At 36.2% G+C, this 16,477-nt stretch overlaps 2 protein-coding genes across 5 annotated transcripts; both read left to right on the top strand.

Moving 5' to 3' along the window:
- The first annotated feature begins 735 nt into the window (after window positions 1-735).
- LOC132175937 (SH3 domain-containing protein 2) lies at window positions 736-7,343 on the top strand. 2 transcript variants are annotated; one of them, XM_059588034.1, is made up of 10 exons: window positions 736-947; window positions 1,826-1,939; window positions 2,101-2,170; window positions 2,250-2,398; window positions 2,971-3,072; window positions 3,151-3,351; window positions 3,756-3,818; window positions 3,958-4,110; window positions 6,269-6,343; window positions 7,014-7,343. In XM_059588034.1, exons 1-10 carry the CDS (start codon window positions 888-890, stop codon window positions 7,137-7,139), a joined length of 1,113 nt encoding a protein of 370 aa, XP_059444017.1. In that variant the 5' UTR covers window positions 736-887; the 3' UTR covers window positions 7,140-7,343. The 2 variants fall into 2 exon arrangements, with proteins under 2 accessions (XP_059444017.1, XP_059444018.1); XM_059588035.1 differs by having other exon boundaries at window positions 6,481-7,154.
- A 1,219-nt stretch (window positions 7,344-8,562) lies between these two features.
- Window positions 8,563-16,078, top strand: LOC132176077 (uncharacterized). Of its 3 annotated transcripts, none has more exons than XM_059588197.1 (7): window positions 8,563-8,982; window positions 9,075-9,187; window positions 9,369-9,617; window positions 10,804-10,938; window positions 12,838-13,020; window positions 14,850-15,011; window positions 15,267-16,078. In XM_059588197.1, the coding sequence occupies exons 1-7, from the start codon at window positions 8,625-8,627 to the stop codon at window positions 15,693-15,695; spliced, it is 1,629 nt and encodes a 542-aa protein (XP_059444180.1). In that variant the 5' UTR covers window positions 8,563-8,624; the 3' UTR covers window positions 15,696-16,078. The 3 variants fall into 3 exon arrangements, with proteins under 3 accessions (XP_059444180.1, XP_059444179.1, XP_059444182.1); XM_059588196.1 differs by having other exon boundaries at window positions 14,832-15,011; XM_059588199.1 differs by lacking the exon at window positions 10,804-10,938 and having other exon boundaries at window positions 14,832-15,011.
- The last annotated feature ends 399 nt before the right edge of the window (window positions 16,079-16,477 follow it).

Below are 16,477 nucleotides of genomic sequence, written 5' to 3'. Positions count from 1 at the left end.
ACTCAAAACTCCTCGTTTTACCTCATTAAAATATTAATTTTTATTAATTTAATTTAAAAAATTAAATCTTTAAAAAAAAAAAAATGGCCACCCCCCCAACCCCTATGGGGTGGTTTGCCCGCCCTTAGCGTGGCTTGCAGCCACCCCCAGGTGGTTTGGGGTGGCCGTGGGCCACCCCATTGGGGGTTTGGGGTGGCCCACAGGCCACCCCTCCACCCATGGGGTGGTTCGTGGCCACCCCATGGGTGGAAAGGGGAGGCTCGAGCTACCCCATAGGGGTTGGGGGGGGTGGCCAAGGGTGCCTTCAATTTTTATTTTTATTTTTTAAGATTTAATTTTTTAAATTAAATCAATAAAAAATTAATATTTTAATCAGATAAAATTGGGAGTTTTAAGTGGACTAACGGCAGTTAACAAAAATTGACAGTAGAGAGTTTTCTAGTAGTTTCGAGTGACCCAAAGACTAAATTTTTGAAAAAAAAATACCCAAATTTTTTTTAATAAAAGCGCGTTCACTTAAAGAGTTTATATATAATTTTCCTAAATTTTAACCTTATATAAAATTGTGGAGCACCATTTAAACAGCAAATTTTAAAGAAAGTATTCCAGAAGCGTAATCTCTCATATCTTCTAGGCCTTTTAACGAAGCCCAATAATTTGGGTCCGAGAGCTTTGAAGCTCATGTGAGTTTTCAGTTGAAGACTCTGAAGTCAAAAGACAAGAAAGCGAGGTTGTCTTTACCCGACACTTTTCTCTGTTTCGCTAAGCTATCCCCGACAGTTTTTTTTTCACTCTCACTCCCAAATACTTTCATATTTTCATCTTTCTCTGTGTGTTCCCTCATCCCTGTAAAGCTAAGCCAAAAGGAAAAGCGCTTTCCGATCAGAATGGAGAGCATACGGAGGCAAGCAAGCAAGCTGAGGGAGCAAGTTGCCAAGCAACAACAGGTGATCGTCCACCTTTTTCTCTTGCTCTCTCCAATTCAATGGATCATGTTATGATTAAAACTGTTGTGGGTATGTTTTGTGTCTTTTGATGGATCCATTTCTTGTCACCCAAAAAGATAAATATCAATCACAATCATTTTGTTTAGTTTGATGCAGGGTATCAAAAGCAGAGTTTAATTTTTGAGCATTTTTCTTTGTAAAGTACTAGTTGTTCATAATTTATGCCCTCAAAAGTCAAACCCCACGTGCCCTTTACCCAGAAAAACAAGAAATAAAATTAATTTAAAAGTTCCATGACCCCAAAAAGCTGTCTTTCTGCTCTTCTTGTTAATTTTTCTTTTTAATTTTTTCAAACATTGTAGAGGGTTTAACCTTTTCTGATGAGAAACTTGTTAAGTATTTTGAACTAAGCTGACACTTGATTGGTCACTCTTGCTGACCATGCTTTCTCATTGTGTAATCAAGATTCAGTGGAAGAAGCAAGTTGATGTTGATCATATATAATATGTAATTGGCTTCGTTTGTTTCGTATCGTATTTAATGTGTATGGTTTCATTTGTTTCAAATTAGATCTTCTGTTGCATAGATGCTTTTAGAAGGGAAAGTATAGAACTTGATAAAAGAGTAATTGAACATGAAAATGTAGGATGGAATTTACACATGTTTTGACACATGTAGGAACTTAGAATGGTTGCATTATTAAACTATTATACTGTAAAAACTTTGATATATACAACATTTCAATGAAAAACTGACTATATGTATGATATACACTCACACACATATACATATACATCTGTCTTTTTTGGCATATCCTAGACGTGTTGCATACTTCTTTTTAAAAATTATCGTATCCGTAATGGGTCATTATTTTGCAGGCAGTGTTAAGACAACTGGGACATTTTGGTCATGAAACAGTCATGGTTGATGAAGCTGAACTTCAGTGTCACCACCAACTTCAAAATCTATACAATTCTACGAGAGCAGCTAAGGTACGGTCATCAAGACTTTGCCAAGTAATATAGCGTCGGTGGTCAGGGCAGCCTGCCTTTATTTTATAGGGTCTAATGGATGAATCCTGTGATGCAAGATTAGCTAATGCATTAATGCTGATTAGTATAATCAATGTCTTAAAATATATTATGGTGCACAGCATTTTCAGCGGAGTATTGTTCGTGGAATTGACGCCTTTGTTTCTCTAAGCTCAAAGCAAATGGAGATAGGTGAGTGTAGTTTTGCTTCTTTGCTGCGTTTTGTTCCTTTACAAGGTGGATTCATGAAAAGTTGCAATAAATTATCTAGTAAGGAAGTTGGCTCAAGATTGTTGTAAATATGGAGATGAGAATCAAAGCACGAGTTCTCCTCTTGCAAAAGCTTCTGTTCACTTTGGTACGTCGCATTATTCGATGGAGGAGCACAAGGAGACTTTGCTTGGGATCCTTGGTGATCAGGTAATTCTTCAGTTATTGAATTTCTTTTTATGAATATTTTTTAATTTCACAAGGTATAGTCCTTGATAACCCATCTAATGAATTTAAATTTTTCTGGTAATTTCTTTGATGGGACATGCCAAAGTGAAGGAATAATAGAATACATACATCACCTAGATATATGTTATCATTTGGTTAGCAATTTGGAACTGTTCTTTAAGTTTCAAAAGCAACATAGACACCTCCTAAATGTTAAAGAAAAAACTTCCAAAAAAATGATGGTGAGATGTGTGGTGGTACATTTAAGTCATTAGAAAACTTGGAAAAACCATATGAAGCAGGATCCTTAACATCTGAGGTTTGATATAGTCTGGTTCTAAGGTATTCTCTCCCCATTTTTTTGAGTCGTGTAATTCACCAGATTTCGAATATCTCAAATAGTGTACTCTTAATATAAGACATATATTTCCTAGAACCAAAGAATATCTTAGGTTATACTCTGTCATATTCTAATAAATTATATTTTTGTCCAATTTTACTTCTATATTTTTATTTTTATGTTTCTAATTGTGTAACAGGTATTGAATCTGTAGGTATCTGAACCACTACGGGCTCAAATAACAGGAGCTCCTCTGGAAGATGCTCGCCACTTGACACACCGTTATGACAAATTGCGCCAAGAGGCAGAGGCCCAGGTGATCATTTATGTCTAATCAGTGTGTAAGTCGTGCTATAGGATTTATAGCATATCTTTTTTACTATCTTCTCATCAGGCAGCTGATGTATTGAGGCGCCGATTGAAGTCAAGGGAATCCTCTATTTCTATGGAGACTTCGATGAGGCTTCAAAATGCAGAAGCAAGATTGACTGAGCTACAATCTACAATGATGGCACTTGGGAGAGAAGCAACTGCTGCCATGTTGTCAGTTGAGGGTCAACAGCAACAAATAACTTCCCAGAAGCTTCTTACTATGGTATTCTACTTGGTATCACTGTGCATGAAAAAAGGCTAGTTGTTCACTTTTCATTCATTTTGTATTTGCTGTTCAATTTACATTTATTTGTGTATACTTTTGGTGTACTTAGGAGCATCTCACGCTTTTTTATAAAATGCACTTGATTACCTATTCATAAAATTACATTTATTTCGTATAAAGAATTTGTAACTCATCCTCACTCAACTCTCTCCAGCTATGTATAAAGATCTTTGTAGATATGAAAAACTTGTGATAGCAGTTATGGTGCCCATTTTACTAATGGCTTTTGTGTTAAATTTTGTTTCTTGTTGAAATTCAGTTTAGTTGTTCTAATTTTTTGCACATCATCTTTTGGTGGTACTTGAGTTGTTTTTGAACCTCAAAAGGGATCTTCTGCGCAGGTGAATGCTGAGAGAACCTATCATCAAAAGGTTCTTGCTATTTTAGAGAAGCTACATGCCGAGGTTTGTGACTATGTACCCTGGCTTTGGACTCATTCGCCTGTAATTTGTTCTGTTCCCATGACCATCTTATTTTTTCTTGTTTGTCAAAGGATTGCCTTTACTAGTTTCTTATTTATTGCATGGTTATTATTGGAGTTAGATGATACTGGAGAAGCAATTGAAAGAGTCTTCATTGCCATCAGAGAGAATGTGGAGAGATGTGTATGATCAGCAAGTGCATGAAAATATTGATTCAAATAGATCTGGTGATCATGAGCATACTATTCAAAATGAACAGTACTTTATTGCAAAGGTGAGACCCTCTGAACTCTCAGTATTTCATCCCTCCTCCCAAGCGCCCCACACTGAAAAAGGAAGAAAGAACTGGCGATGGAGAGTTTTGTTGCAGAGAAAAGTTTTTCCTCATTATCAGAATTGTTGTACACTGTCACCTTGAAATTTATTCACATACTTGCATAGCAAGCACATCATTAAACACTTTGCAAAGTACGGAGTTTGATTCTTATAGAATTGGTTTGTTACATTACCATTGATTTTTGTGACAATAAAATCAAGTCAATTACTTTAAAGAATACTAACTGTTGATACATGACAAGAAAGAAAGGAATTGGGTGAGCACCGACCTAAGGGATTAGGTTTTGCTAGATTCCAACTACAGACCAACAATATTGGTCATTGAAAACTGGTCACCAGACTGCACAATTACTAGTGGAAAACCAAACCACACTGCAGAGGCTACGATCAATGTGGTGCTGGTTGACTGATCGATTGAGTCGGGTTTCAGTTTTGGCTAGAGTTCCCTGAATTAAATCATAAAGGCTTAGCATGAGCATCTGTTGAGTCCTACATTGGCTGTGTAGTAGGTTGACTTGGACTATTTAAGTGATTGCGGAGAACCTTAATCGTGGTTAATCATTTTGGGCTATTACACAGATATGACTAATATATTCTTGGATTATGAAAAATGTATTGTAGATTCCTAAATTGCATTGTAAAGACGTTGTATGGACATGTGCCGAGTCCCTCATTGGTTATGTATTAAATTAAACTGGGCTATATATGCAGTTATGGGGAATTACAATTGTGGTTAGTCCTTTTGGCGTATCACGTGGGACTAATATGTTTTATAGTTGTAACAAATGGTATAAGAGTCAACTTGGTAATGCCATGTATCTTTAGGGCACTACATCACAATGTACCTCAAAAAGTAGAAACCAGATTGTGTCTCATATTTTCTTGAAAATAGTGATCACTGCACCTTTAATCTTGTGTCTCTTGTTGCCACCCAGTCAGACCAATCAAGAACAAAGAAACTCAAGATCTTTGATCATTTGCTATTTTCAAATGCTAAAAAGCTAAAGGAAGAAGAGAATACATACTAACTTGCTCCTTTTGGGTTTATATAACTTTGTCTCGTGAAGTGTCCACTCTTTGTATACCCTCTAATCACTTGAAGCACTAGGCTATGGTACTTCTTGAAATCGGCCTTTATGCCTCTCTTTGGGGTATTCTTCTTCTCGAATTAGGCTATATGAGTGATTATGGGTTACCACAATTGTGCCTAGTCCTTTTGGGATATCCCGCAGATATGGTTAATGTGTCCTCTAATTGTAACAAATGGTATCAAAATCAATCTAGTAATGCCATGCGTCTTGAGAGCACCGCATCACAATATACCTCAAAGAGTGTGAGCCAGACTGTATATTGTATTTTCTTGAAAATAGTAATTACTGCACCTTTAGTCTTGTGCCTCTTGTTTTCACCTAGCAATACAATGAAGAACAAAGAAAACTCAAAATTCTTGGTCATTTGGTATTTTCAAATAGTAAAAAGTAAAAACAAAAAGAGAATAGATACTGATTTTCACTTTTTGGGTTTATATATCTTTGCATCATAAAGCATCCACTCTTTGTAGAATCTCCAATCACTTACAGCATTAGGGTGTGGTTCTTTTTTTGGTTTGAAGCAGAACTTTTTGCTTCTTTTTGCTCTTAACCTGATTTTACATGTTCTGTGAAACTGTAGGTTACTTGTAAATATGCTAGGATTGAAATTGGCATAATCCTAGTCTCCGGTTGCAAAAACGAGATTGCTAGGTGAAACATGCATGTAATTGTTTTTATTTTATTGTTTATAAGGACTTAGCCCCAAGAGTAGGGGAATATGAGATTCGAACTGGTGACTCCTTGCTTCACGAGCATGCATGTAATTGTTACTCAAGCGTACATGTGAATGTATTAGAATTGAAGTTGGCACCACAATCCTAGTCCCAATCACAATCCTAGGCATTACTTATTTAGCAGTTCTCAATATCTAAATTGACATTAATTAGAAATTTCTGCAATTGTTTGAGACTTCCTGTTCTTAGTTGACTTTTCCTTTGTTGCTTCTAACATATCAGGCTTTGTTCTCCCCTCACCCAAAAACAAAACCCATCCTTCATCTTGCAGGCTGTACATTCATTTGATGCTCAAAATCAAGGGGAGTTGAGCCTATCCATTGATGATTACGTTGTGGTTCGGCAGGTACTTCACTAAAAATTCAAATATGGTCTGTTCTCTTGATAGCTAACCCTTTTTCTTTCTCTTTCTGAAAATAATTATTTATGCTTTCTATTTAGAATAGATGGCTAAGAATGTTTGATATACATGGTTTTTATCAGGGTCCTAAGGTCCAGTCCCGTTTAGCAGTATAACAAGTCAGAAAGTGTATGCTTCAAGTTTTACTTGAAAATCCAGCTAGTTACATTAAATGATCGAGACATGTAAGATAATCCTTCACATCTAAAAGCATAATTAGAACGGTTCCGATGACGTTTTCGTAGTAGCAATGCCTCCACGTAGCGACTCGCGGATTGCTGTCTACATTTAATTTGTTCAGCTGTTATGCCCAACATCACCTTCATGAATACATTATCTGTTCTATATTGAATGTCACCCCAAGCTTATTTATGGAGAGGAAGCAAAGTTCAGCATTGACCTAGTGTACTCAGTGGCAATGTATATGTCTTATCCATATATTCCCATTGCGTTTGAAGAAAAAAAGAAAAGAAAAAGAAAGAAAGAGTAAATCAGTATCTGGTACCAAATTTGGCTCTAGAAATCAAGTGTGAACATTTTAGTTCATTTCAGAGTGGATTGGTTTTATCTTGGGATTTGCATTCAGTGTCTTTTATTCTTGTAATATCATCACCAGGTGACCCCGAATGGATGGTCTGAAGGAGAATGCAAAGGAGAGGCTGGATGGTTTCCCTCTGCTTATGTAGAAAGGCAGGAGAAAGTAGCAGCAAGCAAGTTAATGGAAGCAAGTTCAAAAAGGTGATCACAAAGGTTACCCTCCTCCATTAAAAAGCTGTACATCCCTTTCTTGTATATTATACTTCCATTTGCATGCAAAAGCTTCAAGCATACTAAAGGGATGCTTGAAGCCACAACATCTTGCAAGCTTCAAGCATACTAAAGGATCTAGAATTTGTAATTACTTTAATGATATAAGAAAATTAAGTAGTTATCAATATGTGGTGAATCTGGTTTCCATTGCCTCTATATTTATCTGCTTTTTTTTCTTCTTTTTCCATTTTTTTTTTTGTGTGTATTTCTTCTATCGTTGAATTTGAAAGGTTGCATACCACACTTTGCACAAAATGTAACAAGGAATTATTCAAGCAAATGAAGCAACTTTGAGATGTTTTGTGGACAATGATCTTTTGTTTGTTTGTTAGGGGCCTCTTTGTGTCCTGATTTAAAAGCATATTTCGGCTCTCATATTCACAAAAGTAGAAAATTGTAAGAATTATATATGAATTACTGTTAATACAAGCCAATTTCAACACCAAATTTTACTTTTGGAGCTGTAGTCTTGGCATAAAGCACCTGAGAGATGGACATCATGGACTTGTCAAAATAGAAATCAAAGTTCATTACCATTCTTAGAAGCCACTAAAACAAAAATGAAGTCTAACAAATACTACTACAAATATTTTCCCCAAAATTTTACAAAAATAAACTGATCTTGAGGGACTAACTAAAATCAACCAGACCTATCTGCATCCAATGCCCGTTGAATTAGGATGTCGCGTGTATGAGCATTCAGATTGAGCTCAACAAAATAGCTAAAGATTTACTGAGCTGCTATAATACTTAGCAAATTTGCTAAGATATTGCTTCAGTGCTTGTAAAAAATAAAAATAATAAGAATCTTGTTCTCTCTCTTTCTAGGGAATAAAAAAAGAAGATAAAAAAATTATCTTAAATGAATAAGTAAAAGTAAATACTTAAAATGCCGAATGTAAATACTTTTAAATAAAAATTTCCTTCAAATCAGTTTAAAAGCTAATGTGTTTGAATTTTTTTAAAATCAATGTTTCAGTTCATAGACTTTCTCGTTAAAGTAAAAGGGTAATAATTGATTGTTTTGAATGTTAAAGAAAAATTTGCATTTTTTTTTTTTTTTATATATGTCCACACAAGAGGGGAGGTGAGATTCGAATTAGTGATTTTCGATTTATGAAGCGTAACCTCCAGTTAATTGAGTTACCCCTTAGGGATGAAAAATTTGCATCTTACAATGTTAGAGAATACTTGACATTTATTAAAATGTATCGAAGAAAATTTCATCAAATTATTAAAGTGGATTGGAGAAATTTTTTTTCAAATATAAAAATGTTAATTTGTTAATTCCAAAAAAAGGAAAAAAAAAAAAAAAGGAAAGAAAACAAAGGAAAAAAGAAAAGAAAAGAGAAAACTCACCATCACCACCACCAACGAAAGTTCAATCAAACACTATTCTTCCATTTCTCTCTTGGATATGTTAATGGCGGCCTCGCTGCCCTTACCCTCACACTCGCACGCCTCGCTCTCCCTCAACCCACTACCCTCTCGGTTTCACCGCTACCATTACTTCTTCCTAAACCCTCATCCATACAAACCCCACAAATGCATTTCCACCACTCTCACTCTCAGACGCAGTACCCACAATCTGACCACTGCATCCGCTGAATCATTTTTCCGAGCACAAGAGGCAGAGTCTCCCAATCCCAAACTGTTGCTTCGCCTTGCCGCCTCCTCCGTTCTGCTCTTTCTTGGCTGCTTCGGCTTTGGTGCCGTTCGGCCCCTTCGACTCCCGCCCGCTCTCGCCGCAGCTCCACTGCAAGAGGAAGCTCAAGGTGACAGCTACCCATTGCATAAACTGCTCTTTGTTTGAGTACTTTCTTTCTTTTGTATCATTACTCATATAGATACTACGTACCTGCTCCAGATCAATCCGAGTTAAGAGCGGCATTCGACGCTTGGAAGTCTAAAACTTATGCTCTCACTGTTCCTCTCAAAATCGTTGCTCTTCGTGGCTCTGTTCCTCCTTCCTGGATTAAGGTCTTGCTGATATATATATATATATTTTAATTTCTGGGTTAATCTTATTGTTTCTATTTGTGGAGAGTAAATTATGCATAGACCATTTTTCCTCTCTGGGTGTAGAACCAATTGCTGTCATTGATACCTGTTCTCCATAGAGTACTAATGTTGGTATATATATGTTGTGATATGTGTGTAGGACTTCATACAATCACAAGGAAAGAGATTAAAGTTTAGCTTGAAGTACAATGCAAGTCTTGAGGGCATCTTTTCTGATCTATCTATGCCCTCTCGAAAAGGTCGTGTTTCGCCATCATCTACTATGGCGGCGGATATTGTGAGTGTTGGTGACTCCTGGCTGAATTTGGCCATCAGCAAGTCTATAATTGAGCCCATTCAAGGGGCGGACGACCAGGAATGGTTCAAAGCCTTAAGTGACAAATGGAAGGTAAGAAATACATGTAACCTCCCTTGCTTGTGTCGTTGGACGTGTGCTCCATCTCAAACTTGTTTTACACCATTAGTGATTTTAGGTGCACCTTTTTTGTTAGGGTTTTACATTTATTGGAATTTACGGGACATCAAACAAGTTTTTAATTTCACAATGCTATTGATCTTATACTCCCACTTTTTTAGTGTTTTACACCCTTTTACTGAAAATGTTCCATTTACTTATCAGAAAAAGTTTATTTGAAATATGTGAACATGGATGATGTTAGCTTAAAAATGTTTTTCGAAAGGTGTAAAAATTGCAGTGGGATAATAAATATGTGTACCCAAAATTTGAAGGTGATAGGGAAGGTTGAATTTAATCATTTAATTAATATTTTAACATTAATCTTAATAATTTGACCCAAATATCAATGGTTCCTTTAGGGCTTTTGTCCGGGATCAATTTTGGGTTTAGGATTCAAACAAGAGACATTTTAGACGCGCCAAGCTCTGATTCCATGCTAGAAACCATCGGTCACAAAAGCTTAAGCTTTTGGATTTGATGGTCTCCATCAGCTTCATTTGGCTAATCCAACCATTTGGCATGAATATGTGTTAATGGAATTGATTTGATGAAAGATATGAAACTCTTTCCTATAAATATCTAATTTGAGTTACCAGCAAGGTAGAACATTAATTATTTTCACAAGTAGGGATTGGAATTTGTTTTTGTTAATATTTTAATTCTTTGATTTCTTCCGTGGATAAAATTAAGTTGTAATTGCTTGGATCTTTCCAACTTCCATAGAGGATGTTGGAAGAATACTAGTAGTAAACGGATTAAGGTTTTGTCTCCAACAAGCCAGACTGAAAAACATTATCCAGTGAGTGTGTGGTCGTGCTTCTAATATGTGTCCCACATACTAATATGCTATTATCTTTTTTTATGCATGCTATGTATATATGGTTATGCAAGATATTGTTATAGGAATACTATGCAACACTTTTACCAAGTGTAAAATGATCGGTAAATTTGATATGGTATGAATGTGTATTTCAAAGCTGATATGCTAGTTATTCCTCTCACTGATATTATCTTTTTGAGAGATATTTTGAGTTTGACTTGTGCTAGGAGTATCATATCTGATGGTTAATACATTTATGTTCTTTATGCCCTTGTACCTTCACCAAAAGAGTCTCAGGTATATCTACGCAGGAACTCTTTGGGGGAAATAGATAATGAAGGTACAATATGGGCTGCTCCATATCGATGGGGCTGTATGGTGATAGCATACAAGAAAAGTAAATTTCAGAAGCATAAATTGGCTCCTATTGAGGTATGCTGTCAAGTTGTTTTGTTATGCGTAAATCAAAGCCAAGATAACTTTATATGAGTATGGATATTTTTTAATTTAGTAAATTTTGTTGCCATTGCTGCAAATTTGAAATAGTATTCATTCATACACGCTGGAAGGCTCTATTGTCATGTAATGTCTTCTCTGCACTTTTATATTTTCTTTTTGTTTTCTTCTTGTCCTTTTTCTTTTGAGTGTCCTTTAATTGAACAATAATATAGTCCAAAATAGTGTACCTGATATCACCAGTACATACTGCTCCTTCATTTGGGGCACACTATCAGTAAATTGTTAATACTTCTTTGTTGCTGCACTTGAAATTTAGCATCCACGTTCTGGTATTTTCCCCTTCCTGCAGGGCAATATCAAGAAGAATAGATCAATACTTAATATGAGATCGTATTCGGAGAAGATATGAATGCCAAATGCCCATTACACATTAAGAGTCCGGTGTTAAAGGAAACTTAGTCTTGCAGTTGTAAATAATTCCATGCTCTTTACTTTTATTGAGAGATAAAACTACTACCAAAATATTACCACTGACAACCTCCTATTTCCTTGAATTCCAAAGCTCTGATACCAAGTTGAAGACAATAGAAAGAAGGGAAAAAATAAGGGCAGAAGAAGAGCTTGTATTCTTCAATATGCAGTCATATGGCATCGACGTTTTGAAATAGAAAACCTGATACAACTTATTGTGGTAACATAGTTAATGCAGATTACAGCAATGATGAAAATAAAATCTGTGAAGAAAGACAGTAAAATCAAGAATAAAATCTGATCAGGAATTAAGTTTCCTAGTCAACACCCCCGCAGGGGGGTTAGTATTTTACCCTTGCACCACCATTGCCATGCTATCCATGCCGACACAACAGCATGACACCACACCTCTTTGTACCTCTTCTCTCCACAACCCACGCCATCATTGCATTGTCGTGGTCAGATTTAATTTTGTCCCTCAGTACTCATATTTTCACTAGATATCTATCTTATTGCTTACGAGTCTTTACAATTTATGTATTTTTTTTCTTCAATTTTTAGAGTTTTATTCTCTGTTTGGTTAATAAATTTTTAATTTTTTAATTTTTTTTGATAAGTGGTTAATAAAAAAATATTGGGGGAAAGTGGGAATTTTTATTTTTTTATTTTTTTGACATGTCCACACAAGAGAAGGGGGAGGGAGGATTCAAACTAGTGACCTCCGCTTCATGAGGCGTGGTTCACAGCTGATTGAGTTATCCCTTGGAGACGGGGAAAGTGAGAATTAATCAGGGGAAAAGCCAAACCTGTGACATATTTCAGTTCTTTCCCATGTTTGGTTTGTTTTTCTTTTTTCTCAATTTTTTTTTTACTGTAGCCAATTAGGTCGGTTTGGTTATGGATTTACCTCAAATTCAATCCAAACTGACCCTTGAACTGCCTTATCTACTGGGATAAATTGGTGGCAAATATTGGGAAAGATTAAGATTTTAATGTTATATGAGTTGGAGCTTAACATTGCATAGAGAGCTGTATCTTATGTTTTTCTGTGGAGCTTTTGGAATGAGAGGAACACCAGAGCTTTAGAGTTTGGGGGCTTCATCGATTTAGGATGGTGTTGTAAAGTTGTCATTTTCTTGTTTCTGGTTCATTCTGAATTTTGTTTCTTGTTGTCTTTCAAATTTTAGTGACATTCTTAAACTTGGGATTGAAAACTACAAAGAAGCGGTTAGGGATTTTGTGTACTTCCCGTGTGCCCGCCCGTCTTTCTTCCTCTTATTTGAGATACATATTAGTTAAGTGTTGACATCCCATGTTCATCACACCATATGTTGACCCAATTGGTTATAGAATTTATGCAAATTTATGTAGCACCTGAGTGTAGGTAAACTACTGTTGCAGGACTGGTCAGATTTATGGCGGCCTGAACTTGAAGGGAAGATTTCAATGGTTGATTCTCCTAGAGAGGTTGTTGGTGCAGTTTTGAAGTATATGGGGGCATCTTACAACACAAACAACCTCGACTTGCAAGTTGACGGCGGGAGAACTGCTGTCCAAAAAAATCTTGAATTACTTGGAAAGCAGGTATTGAGATAGAGATGATATCTGAATTATTGCATCTGATTCTCACTTGACTTGTATGTTTTTGCACTACAAGATATATTAACCAGAATTACCATAATTCTCTACCACCTTAGCGAACCACCTTGGATCACTTGATCCAAAACATGGATTCTTCCAAAATGCTAATTTCAGCAATCCAGTAATTTTCTCGTTCTCGTATTATTTACCCATTTTTTAAGGGAAAATTAAATAAGAAATATTTGATTTGATATGGATAAAAACTTTTCTATTTTTTTTGGATAACTTCACTTACCACCTGATGTTTCACTACTTTTGCAATCACACCTCTAAAGTTTAAAAATTCTCAATGTCAGGTATCCAAGTTTAAAAATTGCCTTTTTTTTAGGGAAGGCAGAGTGGGTCGAGAGAGGTTTTTTGGCAGCTAATGGGTCTTCCTTTCACTTGCAGTTACATGGGATTATATGGATAAGAACTTGTTTGGTAAAACCAAGCTGCAATTTTAAGATTACAACTCCGAACTATCTTATCAACACATGTATATATGTCTCTATTTGTGTGTGTGTGAGAGAGAACGGTAACCGGGGGTAATTCAATAATGGGAATGCTTCCACTTTGTTTCATGGAGGCAGCCCATAGTGTACCAAATTATGTTCCTTGTACTGCCATGATTCCCGTTCTTGATAACCTAAATTTTATTTAAACATGGAGGGTGGCTCTAAGAGGTTAAGGCTACGAGAGTTAATAAACGAAAAGTACACTTTCATACCAGAGTTTTTTTTTTTTTTGATACCCATTATTCTATACTTTTGAGTTAAATGGCATACCAAGTTCCTCTTTTCATTCCTGCCAATATGCTGTAGCCAAAGGTTCTTTGGTCCCCTAAATATAGGGTGTGGGTGAGAGTTAGCGGGTTCAAATCCCGTGGTGTGCTGTGTTAAAATTAGCGAGCCAAAAAGTTTCCTGTTTTTTGTTCCTTGTACAATAATGATTCCCATTCTAGGTAACTTAGATTCTAACATGGAGGTGGCTCTATGGGTTTGACACCAAGAAGGCAAAGTAAAACTTTACTTCCAATATTTCTTTCAATGTCATATAAGTTAATTGGCATACCAAGCTCCTGTTTTTATTGTGTACTACAAAAATTCCCTTTCTAGGCAACTTATATTTTAACATGGACGGGGCTCTAAGAGGTTGGCCATGAGAGTGGCAAAGTAACGCTGAAGAGTTTTTTGAAATATCGAACAACAGTGAAAGGAAAATCTTATGTTCTTCATTACAGTCACATGTATCTAGTGAAAAGTTTAATTAAGTGCCATTGGCTTTGTGATGACTAGATTACCCATTCTTAAGGCAAAAGGATTGGGTACTATTTTTGCCATTTAGTAGCTGAAGTGTATAAAACTTTAACTTGATTTTGTGAGTATAGCAGTGCAATCAATCTATTGAATGTGACCCATAAATGGTGGGCACTATTCCGTTCTATTAACTTATAGGTCATATTTGGTCTACAAATAGGAAGATTCAAGTTTCTCATGTGGATTCAACTTAGTTAATTCTATTTTTTCAAGTTTGGAGTCCAGGTGACAAGTTATCGCAACATTATGCTAGATTTGAGCTGTGCAGTAGAAGTTAAAACATAAAATGAGAATAACTAGACAGTTATTGATTTCTAATGGCATCCAATGTTTGAACATTCCTGATCATGCGAGCATGAACATGTCAATTTTGATTACTCATTTTCCATTCCATATAAGGTAAGCATAATTGTTTCATGTTACAATATCTGATTTTCTTTTTAAGTTTAACATCAGTCTTCACTGGTTCTACAGGTACGACTATTTGACAGTGTGAACTATTTAAAAGCATTTGGGGTGGGAGATGTATGGGTGGCTGTTGGGTGGAGTACTGATATTATTCCTTTTGCAAAACGCTCATCTAATGTTGCAGTAATTGTTCCCAAGTCTGGAGCTAGCTTATGGGCAGACCTTTGGGTACGCTTTCTATCATGTCATATTTCTTTGACTCAACTTCTCTCCATAGTATTGGTGACCCTCAAAAAGAACAATTGTGAGATATATTTTAAAGTACGAGCAGAGAATTTGTAGGAACGAAATGGGTAATGAGAAGTTGAATTATTATTCACTAATGCTTTGGTTGTCAAACCATTACCAATTTTAAACCGCTTGCATTTTATCGTAAATTACGGTATTCCTTTTCAGAATTCATGTAAATGTCCTTTTTTGTAGGCAATACCTGCTGCCACTAGATTTGAAACAAACCGAATTGGGGGCAGAGTCAGGGGGCCGTCTCCACTGATTCATCAGTGGATAGAGTTTTGCTTGCAAGATGCGAGAGCAATGCCTTTTAAGCAGGAGGTGATCCCAGGTGCCTCTCCCTCTGCCCTTGAAGGTACACAAGTTGAGGTGAGTACAGAGCTAACCAAAGGTAAGCCCAAGCTGGACTCAAACCTCATTGCTGGTGCACCCCCACATGAAATTCTGGCTAGGAGCGAGTTCCTGGAGCCATTGTCAGATTCGACATGGTCAGATTATCAATGGTTGGTTTCCACTATGCAGAAACCTGGCCATGGTTTGATCCATAGAATGCATCATTGCGTCTCATTTATGATCCAAAGCTTTTGGCTGAAAACAAAGCCGCATTCCAAAGTAACCTGAACGTGAAATAGAGCGTCGCATATGCCTCTCTTTTGAAACTACTTCAAAGGTTCTGATGAGAACTGATTCAAGAGTATACATGCAAGGGGCTCTTAGATTTAAAGATCAGAGGTTGCCATGATGTTCCATTGATCCAAGCTGGTATGTACAAAAAGAGTGCTGATACTGCAGGTGCAATATTACTTCTGGTAGAAATTTTCACAAACAATAAGCAGGTTGTACATTATATTCTACTCTAGAAACTGTCTTGGAGGACATAGACTTGCATTTACCCCTAAGCCAGTTTTGGCATGACAATCTTGTGTGTCTGGCTCATGGATAGTTGCCATTATTCCAGTGTACAACCCAGCAATAAATTTTTATGATAGGTGATTTCAAATTAACACTCATTAGTTAGTAAATATATGTAGTTATTTGACTTTGTTTCATATGTAGTAATAATTTGCTTGCACTATGCACAATTTGAGTAATAAAATCAATATAAAATTAAAAGGGATTCAACAAATAAGTTTTGTTTAACAATTTTTCCTAGATACAGTTTGTAATAGTTTAGACAACACTTAACAAAGAGAAAAACAACATTTGTATTAGTTAGATTTTTTGGTACCAAACTTTTAATTAGAATAAAGTAATGGATGGTGATAAGGCACCGGGTCCAGATGGTTTCTCCATGGCTTTTTTTCAAGCTTGTTGGGGTGTTGTTAAACAAGATGTTATGGCGGTTTTTGATGAGTTCCATCGCAGACAGAAATTGGTGAAGAGCTTGAATGCTACTTTCATAT

This window comes from Corylus avellana, chromosome ca3 (genome assembly GCF_901000735.1).
Source record: "Corylus avellana chromosome ca3, CavTom2PMs-1.0".
Lineage (NCBI taxonomy): Eukaryota > Viridiplantae > Streptophyta > Magnoliopsida > Fagales > Betulaceae > Corylus > Corylus avellana.
This window is presented reverse-complemented; position numbering and strand designations above follow the sequence as displayed.